The following is a 24,563-nucleotide window of genomic DNA, read 5'->3' as shown; positions in this document are numbered from 1 at the left end:
AGATTTTTTTTTTTTCTGAAAATATTACGTACCGCTGGATTTGATTCCCTGGGTTGCGATACCTCTGACGTTCGGCAGATAACATGTGAACCGAAGAGTGTTACAGAACGTAAAACTGCAGTGCAGATTGGACTGCGATGGCTGGAATCCAAAGTAGCAAGGATAATGTACCGGGCGTGATGACTACGTGCAAGGCATGCTCAATCCGATGGGATTTTAACACAACTGGAATCCCATCATCTGCTGTGTGCTGATATTATTCTCCGAGTCAATAATAGGAAATCGATTTCACCAGGAAATTCTTTTTACATCTTAAGGCAGATTGGTTCTCTTTTTACATCTCTTTGGTCACGCAAGTGGAGCTGTCAAGCTGTTCACATAAATGGCCCAGTTTGGAACACAAGAATTAATTTTGACATGAGACAATTCAACTCCCCACGGAATTGTGAAAGTTTCCCCGTCCCAAACGGGGATTACATTTTTTTTTCCTTTTGTCATAAGTACATAACTTATCAGGATGGGTTGTTACATCATCTTCAATCATATTCTCTTCATTTCGTTTTTTTTTCTGATTCACTTCTCCGATCATATTTATTTTATTTTTTCTCATCTCCAACAGCTCTTTTTTTAGGGGAATTGTGAAAAGAAAGTAGAGAGAATCACGTCCTGAAAGGAATGACTTAGGAATCCTTCGTGACGGGAACCGTGAAGGGAAATCGTTGAAGCGCTAAAAGGAAAAAAATTCCTTCAAGACAGAATTTTCGTCGCGGAAAGAAAACGGTTGGCCGTGGTCTTAGTACACAGATGTAAGGATGCACAACATTGCATAGACTAGGGACCTGAAAGTTGTATTTACCGGCACAGCAAATTGCAGCGTCGAAGTTCCTGCATTCTCCACTTGCCACAGGCCACACTGCATGCGTGTACCCCAGCCTGAAAAACACCACAGACGCCGCTTCTCCCAGCAAAACTCTACGGAAAACGCGTCTGTCGTAGCAAGACCGGTGCCGACAACGACGGGGAATACCAGTATGGTACGGCCAATGCTTCGTCATACAACACATGGAACTGATTCTGACCAGCTGATCGAGCCGGTTTCGAAGGAACCAGGGATCAGTCCCCTCAGGTTTCAGAATAGCATCCAGATGGCCAGCCAGCCAGCCCTCATCACCTCACTGACCAGCCTTATCTGTGGCACGGAATCTGACCAACTTGCCCGCGGCTTTTCTCAGCAGATTGAGCTGCGCTCTGCTTTGTAAACCAGCCGGACCTTATCACATATGAGGCGCTGCGATGCCACGATCCGACGGTGAGGTCGTGCCTTTTTCATATCCTCACTGAATCCTTCCCTACAAAACTCTTCTGCCAGCAAAAGCTAGGAAGGTTAGAGCAAAAGATGCTGCGGCACAGCAGCTATCTACCTGTATGATGCTGCAGCAGGCATATGAAGAAAGTCAGATATTATCTGATCTTTTCTCTCTCTCACTCTCTTTCATTTTTTTTTTCTTACATGACGCAAACATCCAACACAAGCACGGAAGAATGGATATTTGGATAGAGATATCCTTATCCCCTATATCTGCCTTGATAGTTCTCACCTGGAAAAGAAAGGAAGGAGAGAGAAAAGGCTAGTGTTCTGTAGAGCAATCACCATTGCTCCAGAACCCTTTGATTCTGTTCAGTTTTTGCTTAGTTCTTGACTCTTCAACTTCTCAAGGGGCACTCGTGGCTTCTGCAAGAAGGACAATAGCATTTGTTGGCTCCTGCACGAAGGATGTTAGTTTAGCCCTTAACAGTTCAAACCCTACTGTGCATCATTTCAAGTATAGAAAATTCCGAAGTTTAAACGAGTGACAGTAGGTACAGCTTGATTCATTACCGGTCCAACGCACTGCAATTTGTTCAACTATAGTTCCAACAAATAAGCACAGACATAACAAGTTAAGTCTAAGGCCATCTCCAAGAGAGTCCTCAAATCCCACTTTTCTAGTGCTACAGTGTTTTGCGGTTTACTGTAGCACTGTAAATTCATCTCCAGCAGATCCTCTATCCAGTGCTACAGTGCTGTTACAGTAGAAAAAAATAATGGATGCTGTAATAGTGATAGGGGATGCTGTAATAGTGTTTTAAGAATGAAAATTTGAGGTAGCTGTTGGAGATGGTCTAAGACCTCGTTTGGTAGCATTTTGTGGAGTGATTCCGCGCGGAAATCAGCTCCCGCGCTGTCAAACGCTCTGTTTGGGAGCGGATTCCGCGCGGAAATCACTCCACGATTTGTATTACGAGGTGGGAGATGAAAAATCTTGTTTCCACCTGATTCCCGATTGATTCTCCTCGATTTTAATATAATATTGTCGGTGTATCAGGAACCAGGGGTCCTCGAATCCCGAGGCCAGGCCAGCCATCCGCCACAAGGCGTCATCCCGCTAGGTCTCTCTTGTGGGATGAGGAAAGGCCAAGTCCCGGGGGAAGGTGCTCGGGGCCACGGTCGGTGACCCCCGAGTACCCTAGTACCCCGATAATTCATGGAATCCGAGTACCGGGAAGAAAGTGCTTGGGGAGGTGCCCGGTCACCCCCGAGCACCCTAGTCCCCCGACGATCAGAAGAGCTAAGTTCCAGGAGAGAGTGCTCGGGGCTGCGTGTGGCAGCTCCCGAGCGCTCAGTCCCCGAAGATCCGTACAAGAGTGCTCGGGGCTACACGTGGCAGCCCCCGAGCACTCGGTTCCCCGAGGGTTCATGCAAGAGTGCTCGGGAGAGAGTGCTCTGGGAGGTGAACAGTACCTCCGAGCACCCGGCACCCCGAGGACAAGGATGGGCATTCTTGGGAGAGAGTGCTCGGGGATGTGAACAGTACCCCCGAGCACTCGGTACCCCGACGACTCAGAAAGGCCCCCGAGGGGCCTGCCGATGAGGTGTCAACCAGCCAGAGGTACGAGGCCGCATTTAATGAGCGTGCGTGGCCTGACACCTCCAACTGCTCCCGCCGCGCTCAGCGTCAATTCCTGCCACGTTTTGGCTGAGAGGCGTGGGGTCATTAATTGCACAGATCCCGTCCCGTGCCATCCGGCTTGTCGCGGGATAACGTCGTGAGGATCAAGGCGTTCCGTCTGCCGCACTGCTGTGGCAGGAGAACGAGACAGGGCGGGCACGCCGGGTTGCTCTACGGCTGCCCGGTGGGCCCTCTCCACGGCGCCCGTTGCCAGGGCATTTATGGTGACGGGCGACCGGGCGTGCGACGTATTTTCCACCCCCAGTCACTTCACCCAGAAGAAATGATGACGCCCTTTCCATTTATGGCGTCTCGGAACTCGAGCCCCCTCCTTTCCGTTCGGGGCATGTCGTGGTCGGCGAGTACTTAAAATAGCTGGCAACACAGAAGAGGAACAAGGAGAGATAACACCAACAACGGCGAAAAAACTCCAACCCCAAGACGAACCAGACCCACAACGAGAGTTCGGGAGTAGACACGAAGAACACAGCGCAAGAGAGACGCTGTGAGCAAGGTTGAGCACAGTTCCAGCCGAAGAACAAGGAGCCTCAAGCTCATAATTAGGCCAACATCCTTGTAACCAGCAACATCCTTGAGGGACTTCCTCAGGATAGTTATAGCATCCATACAGGAGTATAGTATTACGCCCCCGTGCGGCCCGAACCTGTTTAAATTCCGGTGCATTTACTTCTTCTTGCACTAGGTCGTCACCCCCCCCCACCGACCGTTGCATTCATTCCCATTTATTCCTCCGACGAACTTATTCAGAATCATCCCCCGACCGAATCTCTAAAAAGGGGTCTCTCAGGATCCCTGCGACAGGAGTTAATCCTCCAACAAATATTCTCTCAGAAATCACTTCCACCACTAGCATACCAAACGATTTTACAAATAAAATCACTTCCACCACAGAATCAATTCCACCCTACTTTCACCACAGAATCACTCTCACCACAAAATCAGAACTCTAACATACCCTAAGTAGAATGATTCCTACAGTATACAGAACTGTAGACGTGAGAGGGTACATTTCAACATTGTGCTTGTGATTCTTTACCATGTGCTTCACAAGACCTAACATACGCGGCTACACTGTTGCTATATGCCTTGAAGTTCACTGTTGCTATATGCCTTGAAGGTCATGTGCCGACACCTACGAGGATCTTATGCCATGGTCTGTGCCATCCCATTTGTGCAAGTGGTCTAGTACCTACAAAGTTCATTTTTCCATAGGCATGAACACATAACTCCTTAGCTCAAACCAAAACCAGACTAGCTTCAGCAGGCTCAAGATCCTAACATATCAAAACCTATCCATTTTAGCAATTTAAATTCCAATTTGAACATGGCAATTGGCACCAGTTGACTACGACTCTATCCTACCTATGAGACTACGACTCTATCATCCTTTCATCTTCACCTTCAGAGAATCCTCTTTTGATGAGCTGTGTTGATTTGGATGCTTCTTTCTTTCCTTTGTTCTTTCAAGATGCATACTGTTTTCGGTGAAAGAAGCCTGATATTTTCAGAGCCACATTTTGTTCAAAGAAGGATTGCATCTCTCAATCTTCAAATGCATAGCTGACACAGAAACATGCGTCTGCAAGGATAAGGGGACAGGCACAGACAACTTGCAAAAATCTATACAACAATAACCACAGACCCAACTGAAGCATTTCAAATCCATGAACCTTAATAGAGTGACCATGAAGTTCCCAGGTACGATTTGTACTTGAGCAGACGGCCTAAATCTCTGAGCTGATACCGCTGTTTTGCAAAGAACTGCCTTTATGCACACCCTTACACAGTGGCGTAGTGGCACTAGAACTGTGTGCAGGGAATGAAAACAGAGAACAATATGCAACATTGTACGATCGTTGACACCGAGAAGAGGATGGGTACCATGTGACTTTGATGGATTGATTCCGTGACGAATTGTATAAAGCGATGCCTCGGCAGGATGATAGTTCCCTCAGCATCGAGCATGTTGCTGCATGTACGTCGAAGTAGCGATACATCATCCTGTCTAAGGATCCTCTAGCATCAACGTTCGGCGTGGCGCCACAGTCATCGATGTGGCCACTGGTGCGTCTTTCTTAACTTCATCCATATACCACTCTTTCAAAAAGCACAGAAAGATAAGCAACACAGTGAGAGGTACGGTTTATGTCATGGATTTAGTAAACTTATCTAAATTTTGGTTTATGTCATGGATTTAGTAAACTTATCTCAAGTCCGAGCGAAACAATCGGCAAATCACAATTGGTGTATGGCTATTTCGGTTTATGGCATGGGTTTAGTAAATTCTTCTCATGTTTGAGTCACTGACCAACCTCTTGTGTGAATGATCCCATGCCTATACTCTATCTGCAGAGACAAGGAAAGAGTTATGGTGAAAATTTTCAGATCCATTCTAATGTGCCGTGCAGCTACAACCTGGGCAATGCAGGACATCAACAGCAGGTTCAAAAAAAGGGAAAAAAAACAATACAAACAAACCAGTACAAATGGTGAAATAGGTTCAGCATCTACAAATCATTTTTCGAAGACACTATCGGTATGTACAATTTATTGGCTAGAGTAGTGGAGACTGACATTTGGTGCATGCATGAATCATCAAGCAAAAAGGGGATTCGTCGAAGAAAGAATCAGCCAACAGGGCACAGGTGTGCAATTGCACAAACAACTAGTGTCCATTTCATTTCCTCTTGAAGCAGAATCAAATTAGCTGTTATGCGGTAAATGAAGCAATCACGTCAATGAATACGTCCAAGCTCTCCCCGTGTGGAAAGTTGTATGTCCTGATTCCAATTAAAGTTCTGCAGAATTTTGCATGGTTCACAAATTGAAAGTACTATAGAATTAGCATAGTTCATATGATTAGGGGTGAAAACAGGACGCATATTTTCCACCCGTCCGACTACCGGAAGGCTTATGAAACAAATATGGGATAACCAGTATTTGTGTCCGACACTATCCGTGTCCGACTTTTGATCTGAGAAAAAATGCAGTATAGGATACAGGATGACTGATATTCGTCCGAAGTATCCGAATGTTAGATGTTACGAGAAAATTTATTGTGATTTCACTTAAAAATATGATAATATATAAGTAGATTATCATATATCCGTAGATAGATAATACTGAATGCTTTTAAAAGCATCTGTATGAGGATGCAAGTGAAGTGAAAGATTTTCATCTATTTGACTAACCAATATCTATCCGACTATCCGTTCTGACTTCGACTCCAAGGAAAAATGTAGGATAGGATACATGATAAAGAAATAATTATCCAGCACTATCCGTATCCATTCCGGCTACAAGAAAAAATTATAAGATAGGATATAGGATGAGCTATATCTGTCCATATCCAATCCGTTTTCATTAGTACATATGATTATAACATCTTAATTTCTATCATAATTGTCTAATTAGTGTAGTCGTTAGTCATACAGAACAAATTTGATTGCCAAGAATAGTTCTTACAATAATGACTACTGTCTGCTCAGTATTGAGCTAGTGCTAGAATAAATTTGATTGCTCTCTGGGTTCTAGCTACTGTCTACTTCTGATCATATCATTGTTTAATATTTATAGTTATTGAACGAAATTTTTAAGTTATGTATACCTAACTTAAAAATGCTGGGCCGGTGGAGATTGACATTTGGTGCATGCATGGATCATCAAGCAAAAAGGGAATTCGTCGAAGAAAGAATCAGCCAACATGGCACAGGTGTGCAATTGCACAAACAAGTAGTGTCCATTTCATTTCCTGTTGAAGCAGAATCAAATTAGCTGTTATGCGGTAAATGAAGCAATCGCGTCAATGAATACATCCAGGCTCTCCCCGTGTGGAAAGTTGTATGTCCTGATTCCAATTAAAGTTCTGCAGAATTTTGCATGGTTCATAAATTGAAAGTACTACAGAATTAGCATAGTTGATATGATTAGGAGTGAAAATGGGACGTATATTTTCCACCCGTCCGACTACCCGAAGGCTTATAAAACAAATATGGGATAACCGGTATTCGTGTCCGATACTATTCGTGTTCGACTTTTGATCTAAGAAAAAATGTAGGATAGGATACAGGATGACTGGTATCCGTCCGAAGTATCTGAATGTTAGATGTTACGAGAAAATCTATTATGATTTCACTTAAAAACATGATAATATATAAGTAGATTATCATATATCTGTAGATAGATAATACTGAATGCTTTTGAAAGCATCTGTATGAGGATGCAAGTGAAATGAAAGATTTTCATCTATTTGACTAACTGATATCTATCCGACTATCCGCTCCGACTCTGACTCCGAGAAAAACTGTACGATAGGATACATGATAAAGAAATAATTATCCAGTACTATTTATATCTGACTCCGACTACGAGAAAAAAAATATAAAATATGATACAAAATGATCTATATTCATCCATATCCGATCCGTTTTCATCCATACATATTATTATAACATCTTAGTTTCTATCATAATTGCCTAATTGGTGTAGTCATTAGTCGTACATAACAAATTTGATTGCTAAGAATAGCTCTTACAATAATGACTATTGCCTGCTCAGACATAACAAATTTGATTGCTAAGAATAGCTCTTACAATAATGACTATTGCCTGCTCAGTATTGAGCTAGTGATAGAATAAATTTGATTGTTCACTGAGTACTAACTAATGTCTACTTCAGATCATATCATTGTTTAATATTTATAGTTATTGAACAAATTTTTTAAGTTATCTACACCTAACTTAAAAATGCTGGGCCGGTAGTGATTGACATTTGGTGCATGCATGGATCATCAAGCAAAAAGGAAATTCGTCGAAGAAAGAATCAGCCAACAGGGCACAGGTGTGCAATTGCACAAACAACTAGTGTCCATTTCATTTCCTCTTGAAGCAGAATTAAATTAGCTGTTATGCGGTAAATGAAGCAATCACGTCAATGAATACATCCAGGCTCTCCCCGTGTGGAAAGTTGTATGTTCTGATTCCAATTAAAGTTCTGTAGAATTTTGCATGGTTCGTAAATTGAAAGTACTACAGAATCAGTATAGTTCATATGATTAGGGTGAAAACGGGACGCATATTTTCCACCCACCCGACTACCCGAAGGCTTATGAAATAAATATGTGATAACTAGTATTCGTGTCCGACACTATCTGTGTCTGATTTTTATCTGAAAAAAATATAGGATAGGATACAGGATGACTGATATCCATCCGAAGTATCCGAATGTTAGATGTTACGAGAGAAAATCTATTGTGATTTCACTTAAAAACGTGATAATATATAAGTAGATTATCACATATCCGAAAATAGATAATATTGAATGCTCTTGAAAGTATCTGTATAAGGATGCAAATGAAGTGAAAGATTTTCATCTATCCGACTATCCGTTCCGACTTGACTCCGAGAAAAAAAAATGTAGGATATAACACATAATAAAGAAATAATTATCCAAAACTATTCGTACCTAACTCCGCTTCCGAGAAAATATTATAAGATATAATACAGGATGAGCTATATCCGTCTATATCCGATCTGTTTTCAACCCTGCATATAATTATAACATCTTAGTTTCTATCGTAATTGCTTAATTGGTGCAGTCATTAGTCGTACATAATAAATTTGATGGCTAAGAATAGTTTTTACAATACTGACTACTGTCTACTCAGTATCGAGCCCGTGCTAGAATAAATTTAATTGCTCATTGAGTACTAACTACTTTCTCTGATTATAAATGTAGGTCGTTTTAGACTTATATACAAGGATTAAGAAAGTAGATCAAATGACCTTGTTGCCCCTTATTTATTCTGTATTGAAAAAGATAACTCGTTCATTTGCGAGAGTGATAACATTTATTAAACAAGGGCAAAAAGAGAATAAAAGAGAAAAAATGCATAGAAGTTTGAGAATAATTTATATTTAGAGAATAGTTGAGGAGATTAAAATGATCTATATTCGTAATCAGAAATAGTATTGTCTATTTGAGATCATATCATTGTTAATATTTATGGTTATTGAACAAATTTTTTAAGTTATGTTACACCTAACTTAAAAATGCTGGGCCGGTGGAGATTGACATTTGGTGCATGCATGGATCATCAAGCAAAAAGGGAATTCGTCGAAGAAAGAATCAGCCAACAGGGCACAGGTGTACATTTCATTTCCTCCTCACCAAACAATTTCTCTCTCCTCGGTTTACTGAAGAGACGGACAGGCAGGCAAAGCAAATCAGCAGCTGAGTGACTCGAGAGTCGCAGCACAGCGGCATGATTAACTGGACGCATCGCAATCAGCCATGGGACTATGGGGGTGGTAAGAGATTCGAGGTGGGGGACCAAGAAACGGCCGGGCTGGATCTCGGCAATGGCAGGGTCGGGATTCCGGCGAAGTTGCCGCACGGCAGTGGTGTACGGACGGACGAGGAACGGAGGAAGGCGCACGTACCGTGGCGAGGACGGCTTCGAGCGTGCGGTGGCGGATGCCGGCGGCGGAGAGCCGGTGAGCGGCTGGCAGAATTGCGAGGTGGTACCTGAGGAAGCGCGTATTCGCCTGGTGAGGACACCGCCTTGAATTTTTAGATTTTGTCATTTTCAAAAACTTTTTCTGTCATAGATCTATGGAGAAACAATATTAAAAAATAGATTATTTTTACGACACCTGTAAAAGTATCTTTTTTCAGAAATTATTTTCACATAGATCTATTTGTAGAATATATTTTTTAAAAAAAATCAAAATGTAAAAATTCCACGGGGCAGTGATGCCGTGGATGATCAGTGCCGTCCGTCCTCGAACGAACGCTCCGTGACCGCCAATCCGGAGAGCCGCGCCGCAGGCCCAGTACGCGGCGCGAGGCCTACATCATACGTGTCCTGTCCGTCCATCCTAGGGCGAACGGTTTGGATCATGGGAGGAGAAGTTGGGACGCGGACGGGTAGTGCGGCTCGAGCTGGCATCCTTTTCTGGGCCCACTTGTCATGGACCGCCGTGTTCCTTGTTCGTCGCAAGTCGCAACGTCGTATTTTTTTTCCAGAGAAATTTGCTGTTCCTCCGTATGTGTGCGGGTATATGGCTATGCAGCATCCTAGCCATCAAAAGTAATTCCAGATTTGTCCAAGTACTTGACAATGAATATAAGATAGGTTGGTTAGTTAATTTGAATGTTAAAAGTTTGCAGCAATTTGAAGACACATTTTTTTGCAGGAAATTTTAAGACACATTTGATGGATGTACATGTGGAAAAACCATTCTCCGTTTTTCATGTACTTTCCTTCAACCCGTATAAAGCATAAGCATCATTCTAGTCATGCTGGACTGGAACTCTAGAAGGCAAGTCAGGAAACTGTTCAGCACAAGTACACAAACCAACTAACAATCTGGAATAACCATGTTTTTCCACGGATTACAGTATCAAGATTTAAATCCTAGACAACATGCTGGGTTTCACCCACGGTGATACAGTCAACAACTGCGATCAAGATTTAAGATATTGCATCGCTGTTTGTGTTGCGGCAGTAATGCTGTAGCTCAAAGTTCCAACAGACAAAGCTTCAAGGAATGAATTGAATCTTCACAAAATGGTAGGGCTTGACGGCTGGGGCTCGACATTTGACAGGCACGCCGCAAAACAAATTTTCTTCTTCTATGTATGGTTCTGGCATTGATTTTGTAGACCAGGTGTCAATCGGCACCAAGAATTCTCTACAGGTTGTTGTCAGAGGAGTCCGTTGTCGGCGAACTGCTTCCTGATGAATCTGCAGGTCGCGATGTTGATCGAGTATTGTACGAGTTGCAGTGGCTGCACTTATGGCCAATCACATGGAAGTTCACTTCTGAGACTTTGTTGCAGTCATTGCAAAGCACCCAAATCTGACCATTTTAGCACAAGGAGAAAAGCACTACTTAGATGAAATAAATTTGCATGACAATATCTTCTGACCACTTCAAAAGGTTAGCCTAAATAGAACAGAGAGACAGTATAGGGGAGCTTCCTCCTTTGGGGTGCTTATTCCATTGAAATAGCTGATTTCTAGGCTAACAGAAGACTGCAGAAAAGTATTCTAGGCAGGTTATGAAAGTGCTATGAGTGAAGGTGTCCTGGATTATATAGCAATAATCAACTTATGGCTTATCCTTGGGTGAATGCACTAAGTAAGCCAGTTATGAGTTGGGACTGCATAGTTAAGTCAGAAAAGAAGTAAAGAATACCTTGTAACGATATACAGGAGGCATGATTGTTGCTTCGATCTGCAAAACAATAAGGAACAAACATCAGCTATTTAGCAAGCACCAAAAAATGGCTGAACTTAGTCAGCACATATGTATATTTGTTGAGTCTTTTCTAATGCAACCAATACTAATTGCTAATGTTATAGTATCATCTCATCTCATCTGAAATGAATGTTTCCTGAAAGAAGAGGGTTTTGTTTTGCTCTGACAAGTTAAATTATTTCTTGTACAGCCCTTTGCTCCAGGAACATGCATCCTATCTTCCGAAGTTACTACCAAAGTTTGTTTGATAGTACCAGTTTGCAAGCTATTATAGGTAGAAAAAAGAAATATGGTACCTCTTGATCCAACGCTTCCCAGTGATGGGTCATATCAAGAGCTGTCTTAGAGCATATTGGACAAGTGTACCTGTAGCATCAAAAGGCCAATGCAAGTTACCACAAACGCCACTGCCTCAGAGAGAAATTTGCAAGAATGATAATGGAGTATCAATATTCCTCCAAATCAAAACAGGTAGAGGGATTTACTTGTTATGCCCCACCATATCAGAAAAACATTCCATGTGCATCGTGTGTCCACAGTTAAGAACTCTTGTTCCTTGTAACGAATCAAATAGATACTGCAGACAAAGTTCTAGTTATAAGTTATAACATATAGATAGTTCCAGACACGGTGCAAGTTATCAAGGTTACCTCATAACAGATTGGGCAATTCTGTCTCATTGAGTTCTCTACACACTGATGGTTATCGCGCAGTATAACAGAATAGCAAGACCCTGTTTATTGCAGAAAAGATATGACAAAGAAATAAAACATATAAGCATTACCACACAAAGATTAGCCAAATGTATGTTTACCAGTGAACCTATAAAATAAAAAATTTATTTGGGGTGTGCTTCTTCAACAACAACAAAGCCTTTTGTCCCAAGCAACTTGGGGTAGGTTAACAAGCCCACAAAAAAGATGATATTATATAAAAAAAGTAAAATAGTGTTAGAAATAGTAATAATAGTTAAGGAAGATCAATTTCCTAGGTCTTGGTTCGGGCACATGGATTGCTAATTACCACACTCTGAATACATTCCATTCTTTAAGTCTCTCTTTACTGCTCCCTCCCATGTTAGATTTGGCTAACCCGTCTATCCTTGTATTATCAGCACGCCTTAGAATTCCTCTATGCACCAAATTCCTCTACATCAGACCTCTGGAGGCTCCCCTTGAGGTGTGCTTTCTTTGTTGCTAAAATTTCTATCACCCAAATATTATATGGTTAACCCTAGATGCTGGTCTCATTAATTTCATATTGGTACGGTTGGGGGCATGGAACATTATAGTTAGAGAAAAGAAATGACTGGATTCCTATTTCCATCTATTCCCCAGTATTTCATTTATATCAAACAATGTAGTGCTAGCTAAGCAGGGAACAAATGCATGAGGAAGAACTAGTCCACTAAATGGATAACTTTGCCCCTCTACCATGTGGATTACTCAAACAGAGCATAAATCAGTATGGTATTGATGAAAATACAGAAGAACAATTACTCAAAATCAGCATAATCAAATTGATACACGCAAAGCATACCACACTTTACGCAGTGGAAGAAGTTTTCCTTGCCACCAACCCTGGTTGAATCAAATAGATACAGGTTAAGCACTTTGCTTAATACGATATTGGTGAAAGATATTTTCATGCTCACCTGCATATGCCACAGTCATAGCAATGGTACTGCCCTTTCTCTGTCTGTAGCAAAAGACAAATGCATCATTTGACAGGAATGATACAAAGCACATAACAACAGAATAGAAACCTAAAACTTACATCATCATCATAAAACTTGCATATATCACAGAAGTACTCGCCCATATTGACTCCACAGCTTACACACACTTGTGATACCTGAGCGAAAACCAAGTTTCAGTTTAAGCATAACAACACCTTCACGTGACATGAGTACTGGGTAAAAAACTTGTAGCAATTTAAGTCGTACCAGTTGTTCAGTATCACAGAGTAGACATACTACCTGCAGGAATGAAGGAAGTCAATCTATCATAATTTCTGAACCTACTAAAGTCAACTAGTTGTACAAACTAGAAAAGAGAATGAGAGGTTTACTTTTTCAACATTCTGGCGACATATTGTATGCCGATCTCCTGAAGCCTGCGGTGAGCAAGTGAAGACAATGCCACCAATAGTTCAGTTAAAACTTAAAAAAGTGTTCTCACTGGATGGCACTTTGCACAGTATCATAACCTGATAGCTCAATTCTACAAGGGAGACTATAAGAAATCCATAATGTACCATCGCTCTCAAAATGACTTTGAAACTTTTGAAATATCGAGCTCCCGTGTTGGGAATTGCATACATATAACTTTAATCTACTAACATGATTGTGCATTTTTTGCAAACACTTCATTTATGCTATATAAACAATACCCCTGCAAGGGATTACCGCCATCGAATTGTACATACCAACTTGTCATGCTCAGGATTAACCAAACAAGTTGATCCAATCGAGATCTAAGACTGAGCCAATTATACAACCAAACTATGAATTCAATTTCAAGGGATCAACTCAACTTGCCAAGTTGTCTCAAAAGACTAATGAACTAAGCATAAATCTTCCGTGTTGGGAATTGCATACATATAACTTTAATCTACTAACATGATTGTGCATTTTTTGCAAACACTTCATTTATGCTATATAAACACTACCCTGCAAGGGATTACCGCCATCGAATTGTACATACCAACTTGTCATGCTCAGGATTAACCAAACAAGTTGATCCAATCGAGATCTAAGACTGAGCCAATTATACAACCAAACTATGAATTCAATTTCAAGGGATCAACTCAACTTGCCAAATTGTCTCAAAAGACTAATGAACTAAGCATAAATCTCCCGCTTGCGACAAACAAAAGTACACACTGGTAACTAATCGTTCAAAACATCTAAGACACCTTCCAGAGAAACTCTATGGAACAATATTAACCATGGTCTACTGTTCACGCAGCACAGATAGGTTGACTTCTACTGTTTTACATGGACAATACGAACCAAGGCCTCCGAAACAACAGTACCGTACCGTGGTCTCGTTGTGGCAATGGCGGCAGGGAAACACCTGGCTGCAGCACGGCGCCACGATCTTGCACCTCCGCCGGTAATGTTCGCACCTGCACAACAGAAGGGGGTGGGCGAGTTTGAGATGAGCTTAGCAAAGCTAGCCATGGATCAAGAAATCCAAAGAAGGGCGAATAAAATCCACCGAGCGAATCAAGAGGGTGGGAATCGCAACATGGACACCACCCCTGAACACCAAGAACGAACGAATCAGCCAATCGCGAGGAACCGAGCGATTCGAACCCCGGAAGGAGCAAATCAAGATCCCGTCTGAAGCAAGGAACAGGGAAGAAGAAAATTAAGGCGCTCGCTCACCGGTGCTCCATCTTGCCCACGTCGCGGCGGTCGACGTCCCCGTCGCCGACCACGTCGTGGGAGACGTCCTCGCCGCCGGGTAAGTGCGCTCCTCCCATCCCCGGCGGCGGTGGGGTGGGTGGCAGGAACGTAAATAAGGAGGGTGCAGAGGGTAAAATGGTACGATACGGGTAGAAGGCGAGGCGGCCAAGGCTCCGGCGGCCAAGCCTTCGATGTTCTCTTCTTTTATTGGTCCCAAAGAGGAAAGGGTGACGTCACGAAGTCGAGGGCTGGGCCCACAGCTTTAATTGCTAACTCTACCTTGCCTAATCTCATAATTCCTGGGGAAAGAAATTAATTTCAGAGTCGAAGAAAAAAACATTTCTCTAGCAATATCTTCCCTTAGCGAGAGATGACCACGAGCTATGCATACATACGTTGCAACGTACCTAAGCTATTAAAAAAGTTCGAGGCTCGCAAATTATTGCTAAGTTTACATCTGTTAAGCTCAAGTTCGAATAGCTCGTTAAAACTTTAGATAACTTTAACTGCTATTCGTTGAGATAAAGTTGGTATCCATTCATTTTAGGCAAGTTTATTTTTTAACCTCATTATCCAATCTAAAATCCAATCGTCTAACCTCAAAATCATGTGCCTACATACATATGTGGCTCATAGTAGGACTATAAAAAAAACTCTAGACTCATAAGCTACTCGAACGAAACTCATTTTAGATTCGATTCAAACTCGACTCAAGACCCTAACAAGTCAAGCTCAAACTTGGTTATAGACTCAGTTAGATCTTTAACTCGAATCAAGCTCGACTTAAATTTCTATCAAACTTCAGCTTGAGACGCTCGAGCTTGGCTTGTTGACAGTCCTAAAGGAACTCAAATAAACTACTATTACAAGTTTGAAATTATAGCTGTGGACATATCGTACACGTATAATTATTTTTAGTCCATGGGATTATATTTAAGATTTTCAATCGATTAGTAAGAGTCATGTCACATGCATAGGCATGCTCAAAATAATCCATATAAAATTCTTAAGTAGCAAAAATGAGTATTAAAGCTGGTTTCTTCTATGTGGTGCTAGTATTCCTTCAAGTCACGAGAGGATGTTACCGGTCAAACTATTTAAACTTTGGCTATCATTGTCTTCTTAATATTCAGGTCTCGTGCCAATCTCCATTTGGCACGGTTACGAATTCTATTTAAACTTTTTAGATTCAATGTTTTTCTAGAAATGTTTCTACGATGAATTAGATTTAATTTGTATAATTGTTTGACTAGTTTAATAGATTCAGATTTCTGAAGACCTTATGTTAGGCCATCTTAGCAGAGCCTTCAAATTTGCATATTCGATGCTACAGTGCTTTTATGTGGTAGTGTAGCACCGGAAATGATCGGTATCCAGTGCTACAGTGACACTGTGGCCGTACTGTTCATAGAGGCTACCAGTAGGTCCGAAGGAGGAAAACACCATCGGGTATTGTACCAAATACTGTAGCGGTACTGTTTACAGAGGCTGACATAGGGACCGAGAGAGAAAAAGAGAAGTAGAAAGTAGGAAATAGGTAGCTGCTGGAAATGAAAAAAATAAGGGATGCTGTAATAGTGATAGAGGATGAAAATTTAAAGTAGCTGTTGGAGATGATCTTAGAGGGGAAGATAATTCTAGTAAAAAATATCATTTTATGTTATTCTCCTGCTAGTAAAAAACAGATCAGTGGGTCCGGAGGAGGAAAACACCGTTGGGTACTGTACTAATACTGTAGTGGTACTGTTCATAGAGGCTGACAGCGGGACCGGAGAGAGAAAAAGAGAAGTAGAAGGTAGGAAATGGGGTAACTGCTGGAGATGAAAAAATAAAGGATGCTGTAATAGTGATAGGGGATGCTGTAATAGTGTTTTTAGGATGAAATTTAAAGTAGCTGCTGGAGATGGTCTTAGAGGAGAAGATAATTCTAGTAAAAAATATCATTTTATGTTATTCTCCTGCTAGTAAAAAACAGAAATATTTCTCTTAGTCTCTTGCAGAAATTAGAAACCAAACTACGCCTTTCACAGAGAAAAAAGAAAAAAACCAAACTACCTGTTTGATAGAAATTCTCCTGTTTCTGACCAGAAAAGGAAGTTTCTTGTTGCCAAGCGCACCCTCAATTGAACCTTTAAAAATGATATAATTAGCTTTGTCTTGAAAACCGGTTTTGTAATATTTTGATATGTTTTATTAATATATTATAATAAAAATGAGTAGTCAAGTTGATATTTTGAAAACCTTGTTGGTGTCCAAATTGATATTTTCATCCTTTTCCAAAACGATACTTTTCTTTTCTTTTTCTTTACCGGAGGGAGTATGTAGCCTGTGGTAGGACCCCAGGAGGCAAGAGTTTTATTTTGGGATATCACTTGTGAAATAAAAAGTTATGGTACAAGTGGCAATGTTAATGGTTGGTTAAGTTTAGTTTTGTGTGTGTAGCTTGTTGCGAGGGAATATATCCTACTTAGACAGACCAGACTAAACTATTCATTTATGCTTTGTAATCACTTTAAAATAACTTATTCTTAGAGCTCTGTGCGTGAGTCAAGCCAAGACACACAATGCATTCGAGTGACGAAGTTCAAAAGGTTGTTTGCGTTCGGGAAGTAGAAATTTTACATAATTGTTAGTAGCATGTTTTGGAACAAATGTATAGATCCACATGCAGGGCACACGTTAAGGTATGGGTGTACAGATGTATATCCAAATATTTTTGCGAAACATTTAGTATATATACTTAGTATGTTTGTATATATAAATCTTAAGTATTGTGCTGCTGGAAACAAGCTAACAAGCTACCTATTGGTGAGATGTGACCCAGCTGCCAGCATGAAAACGTCCCACCTGGACACCTCTGCACCCCACCGGCCCAAGATCCATACCGACTGCCATTCCCCACAACCAGACACGAACACGACGGTTCCACATCTCCCACTCCCACTCTCCCAGTCCTAGCGGCTACCAAACCTAGAAGCAGCTCAACGTCGATACGCAGGGTGGGACCGTCAGGTACAACGGCGGCCGCGACCGCAGCCGTGATGCGGGCGTCGGTTGTGGTGCACGGCCGCGGGCGGAGGCTAGCCGCGGAACCGGCCATCGCGGCGCGCCCGGTGGCGAAGCGGAAGCGGGAGATGAACGATGCAAGGAAGGAGCAGTGCCGCGGTGGCCGAGGAGGAGGCACAAGGTGGACACGATGGAGACGGCGGCCGGCTCGCACGGGCGCCTCAGCCTCCATGGAGACCGACTCTGTGGTTTTTCTCTTGTTGGCTTTTGTCGGAACTCTCCTCGCTCGCTTGTGCCACGAACCCGTGAGGCTATTGCGGGTGGAGGTGGTGGGCTTTATGCGCGCGAGCGGCAACCGCTGAATCGGCATTCTCGCTGTTCTCTAGTCATACTCATTGAATCCAATTCCAACACATGTATCTGATTCAGGCGTTTCAAGTAATTACCTCTCGCTGCGATGTCTTTCTGTGTGGCTTGCTGAGCCTACTGTGAGGATGCGCCTGATGGCTGTTTTGGTAGATGGATGTCAGGGATTGAGAGGAGGCACTATGGCTGGTGCGATCCATTGGCATGCCCAGCATGAGGATCCGATGTTTCAGGAGTTTATGGGCCGATCCATGGGCGTGCCCAGCTGTGTTCACAGCTTCAGTGATGAAGATGTATCTAAAGGATTTCGATTTCTTGTGGAAGCTCAAGCGTGTTGATCACTCTGTGACTGGAGTGTGGAAGATAATAAAGCCTAATTGCATTGTTTGATTTACTCCTACTTTTCATTTATACTGTAGCGGCAGCGGCGGTGCGGGCACTAGCGAGGCGGGGCAAGACAGCGGCTGCGGCGCTGGTACGAGCATGACAGGTATGTACATCCAAATTGAAAATCCTAGCCCCGTCACTGTTCACATGGAAGCTAAAGAGAACTAGTAGGTGATACATACACATGAGAAACTATCTCCAACTTAGGAATTCGGTGGAAACACTCTACCGTCTCGCCTATTCATTGTGCAACAAAACTCGATGTAGTATATCAAAACCATAACTTTCTCAAAATAGTGCCACACTCAAGGTTTGCCTACTTATATGTCGCGGTGAAGGAGAATCTAATCTTTGCGAAGAAAAAAAAACACTATTAAAAACGTTAGATTTGATAAACCATGCCCCTAATAGTCCACAACCTTTTGGTTTCTTTATGTTGCTCCATTTCTTTGGTGAGGAGCCATTGGGTTGTTTGCTGTTGATTTGTTGGTGACATGGAGGGGAGAAGATAGGATAAGGCGACGAGACGCGCAATGGCATGGGCCGCACGCATGCACATCTTTTAGCTATCCTTCCTCCTCCTCCAGCTGCTTTCTTTATTTCATTCGACACTTTGCTTGCACTCTTCCACCGCTTCTTGGCATTTCTTTCTTTCAGTCCACAGCTGATTGGTATAAGAGAGAATAGCAACACTCATCTACGAGATCACATAGGATGACTTGTAAATCCCAATAAAAAGAAGTGCAGCCAACCATGCTGCGAACACCATTCATGTTATCGGATTATTATTCCGGATGGAAGACTCACTCTACAACATCTAGGTATGGGCTAACAATGAACATCAAAACTAATGGTGTTCAGTGTTGTATAAATCAAAATACAAATATCAGGTGATGAAATGCTTGTATACATTGTAAGACCAGGATTCTCAGCGAATAAAATCTTGCGGCAGCCTCCTCTCTGGCTGAAGACAACCAAGCCTCGGTGAAGATTTCAACATATCCCAAGCTACTTGATAGCCGGAGGACTGGTTTGCGCATCAGCCTGAACCGGTGAGGCAGGAGTACCAGCGTCATTGTTGACCTCTGGCCCTGGTCCATCAACTGGGAGCCCATTATCAGTGACCGCCGTCCCAGCACTCTCAACAGACTGCTTTCGTTCGATAACTCCCGACTGCCTTCGTTCGATGCTTCCCGACTGCTTTCTTTCGAGGCTTCCCGACTGCTTTCTTTCGAGGCCTCCTGACTGCCGCCGTTCGATGCTGATCCCTGAACTGTTAGATCTTGCAGGTACGGTCAATAGCTGGCTGACAGCGTCGAATGTGCTCCGACACTCTGTGATCAATGTTGCACCATTTGGGTAGCATCGGCCAAAACATGCCGCACAATAAGGATATGCAACCTGAGATGAAAAATTTAGATGTGAGCCCTCCTCCTGTCTAAAGACAAATATTTATGGTGTACAATTTAGACTTGATGGGTTTGAGACTTTGAGCCCATTCAGTTTTATTTCATGTGGAGAGGTAACATGCAAAGTTCTATTGTCAGATTCAAGACCATTCCTCTATCATAGAAAGCACAGCCCACCTCGATAAATGCCTGGCAGAGTGAAAGGAAAAGAGAGGACTCATTCCCACGAAGCATACGCATGGCATTGTATCTAACTAGGGAGTCAGACACTGCTTGTAATCCCTTGACCACCTCCTGAGCAAGGACTTGTTTCAAGCTCAATGGCGCACACAGTCTTAGCTCATTCATTGCTGCAGAAACACCTGCACGCAAGAATTTAAAATCACGACACATCAACTTGTACAAACAAATTGCTACAGAAACATGCTCAACTAGAGTCAACACGTGATGATCTCAGAAGTGAAATACGAGTGATTTAGTAGAACTTACCATTAACAAACACTGCAAGAGGTGGATGCTCCATTAAAACAGAAGGTGGAGTCACATCGTCTGAGGTCTCATCCACAACTCCATTTGCTACAAAGCCAACAGATGGCATGGGAACCCAACGGTGTGAATCCAAAACAACCTAGCTTGGTGGAAGGTATAACAGTGTCAGTAAGATGCTATACTAATATTGTAAGGTGCAGTGTCCAAAGAACTACAAAGTTGATTCAAAAGCTCAAACAGCATAAAATATTCAGTTTATAATTAATCTAGAATGAAACAGTATGTACACATAAATAAAAGTTGCAGAAAATTGTGTTACCTGAAAATTTTCAACCGCCGTACTCATATTCTTCGAGAACAAATTTAAAACCGCGCTACAAAAAGCAGATAACATCATCAATAATAATGCCCCTTTACAGTCCCGAATCTTAATAACAAAATTTATAATCCAAATACCAATTACTTTTCAAAGATTGGTGGAAGTAGGCCACGGAAATCCAATCCAACTAAGCCAAGACCCATTGCACAATACTGGAACATGAACAAGTGTTCAAAATTTATGAAAGATACCAGAAATTTGGTGCTAAATCTTGTATCGAACCATAATCCAGATATAAAAAGGATCAGAAGCCAATTCTTACCATGCATTGATCAAGAATGTAGGACAGAGACCCACCTTCTGTTATGTTTGCCAACATAACTTGAAGAGTGGTGAGGTGGTTACTAACTTGTTGCATTGCCCAGCTGAAAAGCAGCCCACCATCATAGTTCTCCTCACTTCCAGATTTATCATTGTTGAATATTGCCCGATACTGATTAACAACATCAAATAGATGCGTCCTGTGGCAATGCACCATGCCTTTCAGGTAATCATAAACATTCCTTTGGTCCAGATCATCAAGAATACCAGAAAGCCAAGCTTCCCTGCACCTCAAGAACTAAAAATTATATCAGAGTTAGGAGATGAAGATGAAGATGCTCAAACATATCATCCAGAAAATTTGACAATACACTATAAGAAAGAAAGCAGGGCAATATTGTTGTTAAATTTCTGCATCCTTATTTCATAGAACTCATGAACACTACTAGAAAACAAAAATACTTGGAGATATGCTGACCCAAAAATCTCACCACTAAAACCCGAATGAAAAGAGCAGTATCTCTTGAAACATAATCACGCCAAATTTACACACAAAAAATCAGAATACCTGTAAGCGCAATTCTGTCTCACTGAAAACTCCAATTCGACGCAAATGTGATACGATACGGAGGCACTCAGGTAACTGTAGAAAATGAAATGACTCATACTTAGATACATATGTGCTCAAGAGAGTGGACAAATAAAATAAATTGGCGGTGAGAAGAGAAAATATTGATGATAACAAGGAAATAATATATATGCAGAACATAGTCTCTAGAATGGTCAACTTGCCCATAGCAATCACGGTCGATGCAAAACATCAAAAAGGTGTCAGTCATTAATAGTTTTTATTACACCAGCATCTTCACCTGAATATTTGATCGAAGTTTCTGGAGAAGCTGTGAAATTAGTGATTGTACTGTCTTCTTGACTTCAGCAGCTAATCCTTGGATAACAGGCAAGCTTCAATTGGAAAAGTGAATGGTTAAAATAATACCAAATGCCAGGGGCTGCAACAAGCAGTAATTTACACAACTTACTCGGGGTGCAACTTTGAAATTTTGCTTACAAAAGCTTCTAGATCAAGTGCCTCATCATAGTTCCCATTCCGTATACATCTGCAAGCAGCAATTTATTTATCGTCATGCATGATTCAGCAACAATACAGCAGCTGAAACTATTAATTACTAAAGAAACAAATGATATACCAACAACAGACAACTCAAACATGAATTAAAGAACCAAGAGAAATGGTAAGAAAAATGTTACATACGTATCCATCAGCTGTGGGATTTCAAGTAGGTCAAGCAAGGTACTATGGTTGGCTAGTAATGTTTGATTAAGCTTCCTCTCTTCCAAAATTTGCTGCGCTGACTCGACAAACTCAGTGCAACCAGATGTCAAATTTGGTATCTCCTCTATCTGCAATGAGTGAATAAACAATATGTTTAGACATTTTGCATCAGCCTTCCAACATTGCATGAGCCATACAAGAATATAATGTCAGTATACCACAAAGAAAGAAACTAAAGCTGCATAATAAAAGAAGGCATAATTAATTTCAACCTCTGCTATTGCTAGTTTGAAATCAAGTGATCAACATTACTTGCATAATTTCCAATGTTATTGAGAAACCTTGTTTCAGCATATAAATAGACTCTGGAGGTTTTCAGAGGTTGATGCACATCCAACAAATATATCTGTGAGGGCTAAACGTATAAAATTGTATTTTAATTCTTTCATGAAGTGTCTATAAATACATTTTTGGCCAAACCGGACGGCCAAGATCATCTAGTTCACACCATACTATTTTAAGGGTATTTCCGACCTGATACACCGGCCAGCAGTCCACCTAATGGCAACAGCTCACCCAATGTCTTTCTCAGCCAGCAGCAAACGGAATGGCATGAACAAGAGCTGAAATCATACCGACTTATCACCCAACAAACTGAGAGACTGGGGAATTGAACAGGGCCAACCTTGGATTATGTCATCAGGCCTCTCAAATAACAGACACTCACAAGTAACAACAGAATTGCATTTCCACTTAAAGAGACAACTACACGTCTACACCTTACATCTCAAACGAGATCAGGTGATCTACTTGCTAGCACCATAATGCAACAGCATGAAATCACTCCACCAGCATTCATCCGATCAATTGATTTTTGCATTTGACTGCGTAAGATCTACTTACTGATCCATATTGAGTATCAAAATTTGATGCAAAGGTTTTTTTTTTTTAAAAAAAAAAGAACAAGGAAGTAATGGTTGCACGACTACGAGCTGGGAGGGATGGGCCGCATTACCAGTGCCTCCAGGTGGCTGTCGAAGCCCTCGAGCTGCGCGCGGACGAAGGAGAGGGCCTCGGAGGCGGCGATGAAGGCACCGTAGTTCTCCACCGCTACCTCCTGCATCTGCCGCTGCACCCGCTCCGCGTCCACCCGCAGCAGCTCCGGCTCCTGCGCCCAACCAACGCATCACGGGATCATCATCAACCTTCAATCAGGGGCGGCAATGCGAGAGGGCGAGGGCTAGCGCGCGCGCGTAGGCGTACCTTGTGGAGGCGCTCGATGGAGAAGGAGAGGAGCTCGGAGACGTAGGGCTGGTAGGCGGCGCCGGCGAGCGGGAGCGTGGAGGCGGCGCTCGCCATATCAGCGGCAGGGGCGGGGCGCTGGCCGGCGTCGAGGAGGTCCATGGCGGGCGGGGTGGGCGGGCGAGATCTGGAGAGAGAAGGGGGCAGTGAGGGGTTACAGGAGAAGAAGGGTGGGGTGGTTTTAGCAATTGAACCCTTTGGGTTTTGTTTGTGTTGCATTTAGTCCTGTACAGTTTAGATTTTACACTTTGGTCCTTCAAGCTTGCACTTTTTTTTTTCTTGAGATGTTCAAGCTTGTACATAGAAAATAGTTGTGCAATCTTTTGTGAAAGAAGGTGTTTTAGCTATTAAGCTTTTCTCTGTGGTTCAAATAAGTCACTGAACCCAAAAACCAAAAGTTTGTATATGTGGTTTAGGTGAGATCATCTAGTGTGTTGTTGCTAGGTAACATAGCATAGCACTCACTTGGTGACTATCATCCACATGGACACATATTCATCAGGACCTCTCTAATCTAAGAAAAATTGTATTTTTTTTAATCTCCCAACATCTAAAGCATATCTACATCTCGTATCTGACGAGCACTTGAAATCCCAATTCGACCGCTCAAAAATTCGGTGTCTACGACCTGTTGTTTCTATTGTAAAAGTCAACGGCTACACAGGGAATATCACTATGTTGCTCATCAAGAGAATGCTAATGCCACAGCAGATAGCAACCAACCATCGAAGCTATGGGATCTGAGAGAGATGAAAATATGAATGAAATGGATGAGGGAGAAGATTGTCTAGAAAAGGAGGAAAATGAAGGTGGCAAGTGGATAACATCTCAGCATGATGCCATTTCAATGCTACACATCAAAACCAAACAATGACTTTGATGAGCCACTTAGCCCGTTTCGTTCATGACTAATCTTGCCATATATTATTGTTTAAGGTTAGTCTTGTCATATTTTTATGGTAAGAAAATTGACTAACTTTAAC

General features: G+C 42.1%; 2 protein-coding genes across 3 annotated transcripts; both read right to left on the bottom strand.

Annotated features, from left to right (window-relative positions):
- Positions 1-1,513: 1,513 nt before the first annotated feature.
- On the bottom strand, positions 1,514-14,881 carry LOC133904824 (E3 ubiquitin-protein ligase MIEL1-like). 2 transcript variants are annotated; one of them, XR_009907507.1, is made up of 13 exons: positions 14,667-14,881; positions 14,317-14,404; positions 13,346-13,390; positions 13,221-13,253; positions 13,052-13,129; positions 12,930-12,973; positions 12,815-12,855; positions 11,926-12,008; positions 11,761-11,852; positions 11,572-11,641; positions 11,213-11,251; positions 4,893-5,357; positions 1,514-1,763 (listed from the first exon to the last, which is right to left on the bottom strand). XR_009907507.1 is itself a non-coding variant. In XM_062346400.1 (12 exons), the coding sequence occupies exons 1-12, from the start codon at positions 14,762-14,764 to the stop codon at positions 10,706-10,708; spliced, it is 879 nt and encodes a 292-aa protein (XP_062202384.1). In that variant the 5' UTR covers positions 14,765-14,880; the 3' UTR covers positions 10,315-10,705. The 2 variants fall into 2 exon arrangements, 1 of the variants encoding a protein (XP_062202384.1); XM_062346400.1 differs by lacking the exons at positions 1,514-1,763; positions 4,893-5,357 and adding an exon at positions 10,315-10,873 and having other exon boundaries at positions 14,667-14,880.
- Positions 14,882-19,144: 4,263 nt separating this feature from the next.
- Positions 19,145-23,719, bottom strand: LOC133905105 (conserved oligomeric Golgi complex subunit 8-like). The gene is made up of 12 exons (XM_062346814.1): positions 23,542-23,719; positions 23,294-23,446; positions 22,258-22,406; positions 22,025-22,102; positions 21,854-21,947; positions 21,553-21,627; positions 20,986-21,282; positions 20,808-20,875; positions 20,664-20,718; positions 20,345-20,483; positions 20,033-20,217; positions 19,145-19,847 (listed from the first exon to the last, which is right to left on the bottom strand). The coding sequence occupies exons 1-12, from the start codon at positions 23,680-23,682 to the stop codon at positions 19,455-19,457; spliced, it is 1,827 nt and encodes a 608-aa protein (XP_062202798.1). The 5' UTR covers positions 23,683-23,719; the 3' UTR covers positions 19,145-19,454.
- Positions 23,720-24,563: the final 844 nt, after the last annotated feature.

The sequence above is a fragment of the Phragmites australis genome, chromosome 22 (genome assembly GCF_958298935.1).
Source record: "Phragmites australis chromosome 22, lpPhrAust1.1, whole genome shotgun sequence".
Lineage (NCBI taxonomy): Eukaryota > Viridiplantae > Streptophyta > Magnoliopsida > Poales > Poaceae > Phragmites > Phragmites australis.
This window is presented reverse-complemented; position numbering and strand designations above follow the sequence as displayed.